The following is a 5,292-nucleotide window of genomic DNA, read 5'->3' on the forward strand; positions in this document are numbered from 1 at the left end:
TAAAATATTTCATAAGCATGTAGGTGGGGCAACGTAAAGGATGTAACAGTTGGAGACAATCAAGAAAATCCGAAATGTTAAGCTATGAATACTTACCACGTCCAATTATAAGTGCTGTCACAAAAACAAAATGCAAACACTTCTTCTGTTTTTAAAAATCAGCAAACACCAATGTGGCATTAAATATTTCCACAGATAACAGATGGTTTAACACATCAATCCTCAGTTGGTTTGGCTAATGCATCTGAATCATGCCTTGAAATACAATTCTAGCTTTGGAAAATCTCTATGGTTTTTACTAAATGGGTTTTAATGTTAAGCCTACTCAAAGCAGCTGTTTCTGCTAAGTATGGAAAACTATATTCAGTCTTTGCATGACCCAATGCAGGAATTATGTAGTTTAGGGTTTCCCCCCTCTCCCCATTTCCTCAAAGAATAGCATGTTTTACATGAAACAATAGCCAGTAAAGTAAAAGAGCATGTGTGTCAGGACTTCATTTTTGTTGTTGAAAAGATGTTTGTACTTGCTATTTTGCTTTTATCTAAAGCATGCCCATTTAATGTTTATTTCAACAGTCCACAGCGAGATCTTGGTAACGGCCACTTTGTTTTTCATATGTTAAAATGTACTCTCCAGGAGATTACTATTGGAACTTTTTATTCTGTGCCTCTTCAGTGCTTTTCATCCAAGGATTTCAAATGCCTTTCTTAATTAATTAAATCTCAGCACCTAAGTGAAGCAAGTATTATCTCCACTTTACAAATGGATGAACAATGTGGGACACAGACAGAAGGCAGGAGACTGTGGCAAAGGGAAACTGAATCAATATCTTCCAGCTTCCAACCTCAGCTATATTGTACCCTGCGTATGCTCATAGGCAATGGTTACTGGGATCCATCAAATCCTAACCCAAGGAGAGTGGGCCATGAAAATCTTGTGCTACTGCACTGCTCCCTGCTTTTTGTGACCCTGCAGACATCTCTCCAAACAGATAACTCTTCACTACTGGAGACGATGAGAGAACTTAGAGGCACTACGCCCTAGAAAACCATACAACTCATTATAATAAATGAAGGATAATCAGTTGAGTGTTAATTTACTGTGGTTCAGCTATACAGGTTGGAGTAGCCTTTCAGGAAGATTCTAGGGCAGTAAAGGATCAGTCCTAGTGCAGCTACTGAGCTGTCAGCAAGATGGACTGACTTGTGCGGGGTAGGATTACGTACAACAGATTAAGTACAACAGATCCATTGTGCTTTTGTAGATTTGCAAAAGCAACTACAGTGGTGGCTTATGACAGAATGCTTAGGCAGGTCTGTGAACAGATATGGACTGGTCTTTTTGTTACAGGAAAACTCCAGGAGAAATTATCTTCCAAAAGTGTAATTCTGGCCCTAGAAAATGTTATATCTATCCTGTTGCCACTCTTGGAAGACTTTTGGTTATGACCTCAAGATCCTGACCCCAAGACCTCCCAGAACTCTTGGTATCAAGCAGCAGCTGCATGCCCATGTTAAATATTCCAAACTTTCAAAGTGTGTCACATCTTCTCTTGCTACTCATATCCCACCATCCTATGTTTACATAACACACCGCAGCATAGTACCCACTACTGCACAATTCCAACCCATGGAAATGCAACTATCAATTTCTGTGGGCAAAGAGCCAAGCCACTGCTCTGCTCTGTACAGCATGGATTATTTCTTCTTATCTACTTGCAAAAAACCATGCACATATGGAGTAACAACAAATAGATAAAGATATTGATGCAGTACAAATGCAAAGCAATTTACATGACACTTGTCTTTGCCAAAATTGCTCAACCAAGCGAATGATGTGACTGAATGAACATATGCCATTATAGCCTTGATTTTTGAGCTTGATTTCCTGAATATGGACTTACATTTTTTAATGAAATGCAAAAAATAAATTGTAAATGCCTTGTTGAAATTAAACCAATTATTTTTCCAAGGGCAAAGAGATATACGGTATCTATGACTAGCTATTTATGTGGTTGGGATCTCTCAACAGCACCATATTTTACAAGCTCCAGAGGCAACCAACGTTAAATGTATATTAACTAGTTCAGGTATATGTTAATGGGTCAGAGACCCACTGTGCTGGGTGCTGTACAAACATACTAGAAGATAAAATTTTGGCTCTGAAAAGTTCACAGTAAAAGCAAATAAATCAGAGAAACAAGTAGTAAATGAATGAATGCCTTAAAGAAAAGACTGACCCATCATATCGACATCTGTGCTAGTCAAGCAAGTTGTCCCACTGATTAATATGCTGTCCTGTCTTCTGTTTATCTCATACAGAAGATGGAAATCACAATCCTGAAGTTACCTAAATTTAATGGTTTATTGCAGGTACAACAGAATTTAATATGTCCACCATCTGCAATATAAGTGGTTTTATGTTCTTTTAATCTTTAAGGGGGAATGAAAATAGTTTCTTCAATTGCAGCATACTTGACATTCCAGAAACAAGGCACACCCTTTGTCAAATACTAAAAGAATAAAAAACTAAACCCACATTTACTCAGAAAATTAATTCCCCCTTTGCTGCAATTCAATTGGAACTGAATAACCCCAGAATGTGCAATCTGCAGTTTGTTTCAAAGATAGGAAATGAACTACTAAGAACCACTGCAAATCAACGAGCATTATGATTTGGACATAACATGGACTATCAGAGTGAAGTGGACTCTGTGCCACAGATGGTGGTGTCAGGGTCATCCAGTTGCCGGGTAATAAAAAGCATTATTCCCAATTTTAATGTAAAGAAGTAAAGAGTTACCCAAATGAATTCCACTTTGGATCACTTAGCATGAGCTTAAGGGCAGCATACCTTTCCTACTGTAGGCTTCTGCTTTCACAAACTCTTCTCTTTCTTAGTGTTTTTAGTATCTCCAAGGACTGAGAAAGCAATTGTTGTTAGATTTTAAAAGCAACAAAACCTACAAAAGCTGTTTCCCCTCAAATTACTATTATAGGGAAGAGGGTACCATAGGATGCATGTGTCCCTTGATATCGACTTTAACACAAATATATAGAATTTTGTACCAAACGCTTTAAGATATTTTCTGTTAACTTTGATTATTTACTGTTGGCATGTGATGTTATCCCTCAAAGCGAAAGGTGGTCTCATAGTTAAAACTTGATAATCTGTGTTTAATTACTGGTTTTGCCACAGACCTTTGCTGACTTTGGGTACGGTACATAACTTCTCTATGATGTCTGTTCCTCATCCTCTGTCTGTCTTACATAATTGCTGTAAACTATTCAAAATAGGACCCCTTTGCTTCTATATACATATATAATGCTTTGGAGCTAGGAGCCCTGACTTCAATCCAATAATAGTGGACTGGTACAGTGATGCCAAAGAGAACCACACAATTTCATTATGTTTAGTCCAGGGCTTATCTTACAGCTACTGGGAAATGCAGAAACTTGGATAAAAGCAGTCCAATATGGCCAGTATGAGTTGAAGAGAGTGAACAGTTGGAAGGGAGCATCTCAGCAGCCCTATAAAGCTCTGCTGTACTGAAAAGCAAACAGGGCTTTGCAGTTTGTGAGGATCATGTCATCAGGAAGGGTGGGGCCAAGCCAGGGGCCAGCTGCTTTATGTAACATCTCTGGCTCCATCCAACAAACTTGTGAAACTCCCACTGAGATTTCCAGCAGGGGGTAAAATGGGCTGTTTGTCTCTTACCCTACATATCAGGGGTGGGATGTATGCATAGGCAGTAAGCCAATGTCCATGGGGAGGAGTATCAGGAAGGGCCAAGCCCTCCAGAAAGATGCTTCAGGGTCTGCGGGGTTTTCCTTTACAGTGTAAATAGTGGGGTTACTGCAGAAAAACAACAAGGATGAGAAAAAAGGAAAACATTGAGAAGGACTATTTTTCTCTTCAGAGTCACACACAGGCTAAATTGTGACACAATGGTAAGCAGGATTAACATACCCAGAATATAAACTGGAATGAAATATTTATGGTCAGGAGCCTGTTCCTTGAAGTGCTGCATAGTAGATTTGCCCACGGTTCCAAGCTTTATACAAACTATCAATCTTAAAAACTTTAAACCCTCTGCTAGTGCCTCCAATGTGCAGTGAATACAAATCAGATTTACTTACTCGTTTCTCTCCAGACTGATGACCAATTGCTTACTTTCAGCTTGTATTACAAACGTCAGCATTGCTGGGTGACTCTGAAAAATGAAAATGAAGTAGTTGAGCTTAATGCCAATAGTGTTCTTGTACAGCCTGTTCTGTAGTGTGCTGAGAGCCGCTGAATGACCCTGACCACAATGGGAGGTGATGGAGAACCCAGCAGAATCGGGCCCTTCTTGGTGCCTGGGGAGAACGCAAAGCTACTAGGGACTCTGCACTGCAACATCCCTTAATAGCCAAAGTTTCAGTTAATAAACAGAAATAATGGAAGCATGGTACTGGTAGTGTCACATTCCCTTTTCAAGAGATAGATAAAAGACTCTGTACCATTTTTTAGCAATGATACAGCTTGCATTCTCCCTGAGAACAGACAGAAGCCGTAATATACTTCTAACTCTGTATGTGAGAGAGAATCCCAGCAGTACGCTGGAAATCATTTTAAGGGGACCTCCTGAGAGAATTTTAATAAAAATTTTAAACCATTCGTTTTCTTCTCCACATGTTGGTGTAATTAGATCTTGCCACTTATAAAATGCCTTATGAAAACTCGCTGATATCGCAGAATTTCTTAACATGAGCCATGAGCAAATCAGACTTAGGCCTTTGTAAGGGGCCATTTGCAGTTTAACATTTTCATGGTCACGTCTCGCTCTTTCCTCACCTGTAATTAGTTCCACTAAGCTGTGCCAGGGGGTTCTGCTGCATGGCCCCAGTGGAGTTACTGGGATGCTTAAAGGGAAGCACATACTGAAGGACTTTACTGATTCTGAGTCAAAAGCACAGAAACCCCATACACCATAGGCCCAAGGCTGTCACCAGACCATGGGTAGGCAACCCCCAGCACACATGCCAAAGCGTTTTGCTTAGCACATGCACCTTGGGGTGGATTGTGGAGGAACCACGAGGGGCTTAATCCTTGTTGTGGCAGTGCAGCCCTGGCCCCTTCCCTATTCTCTGCTTTGAGGCGCACATGCACATGCTGCTGGCAACAAGCTGGCCCGGGGCTTTGTAGACTCCATGCAGTCTCCATGCAGCTCCATGCAGCTCTGTAGACTCCATGCAGCTGCTTGTAGCTTCCCTGACGGCTCCTGCAAGCAGCTCGGGATCCATGTCAGG

At 40.6% G+C, this 5,292-nt stretch overlaps 1 protein-coding gene across 4 annotated transcripts in view; it reads right to left on the reverse strand.

The window, feature by feature from the left end:
* ADAM12 (ADAM metallopeptidase domain 12) overlaps window positions 1-5,292 on the reverse strand; it is a 486,667-nt gene that overhangs the window by 321,957 nt on the left and 159,418 nt on the right. For all 4 annotated transcript variants that reach the window (XM_019502986.1, XM_019502984.1, XM_019502983.1 and 1 more), the window contains one exon: window positions 4,141-4,214. In XM_019502986.1, the coding sequence (XP_019358531.1) occupies window positions 4,141-4,214 (74 nt within the window). The remainder of the gene's footprint in view (window positions 1-4,140; window positions 4,215-5,292) is intronic.

Source organism: Gavialis gangeticus, unplaced genomic scaffold (genome assembly GCF_001723915.1).
Source record: "Gavialis gangeticus isolate Ggan-Ray unplaced genomic scaffold, GavGan_comp1, whole genome shotgun sequence".
In the NCBI taxonomy this organism is placed as follows: Eukaryota; Metazoa; Chordata; order Crocodylia; family Gavialidae; genus Gavialis; species Gavialis gangeticus.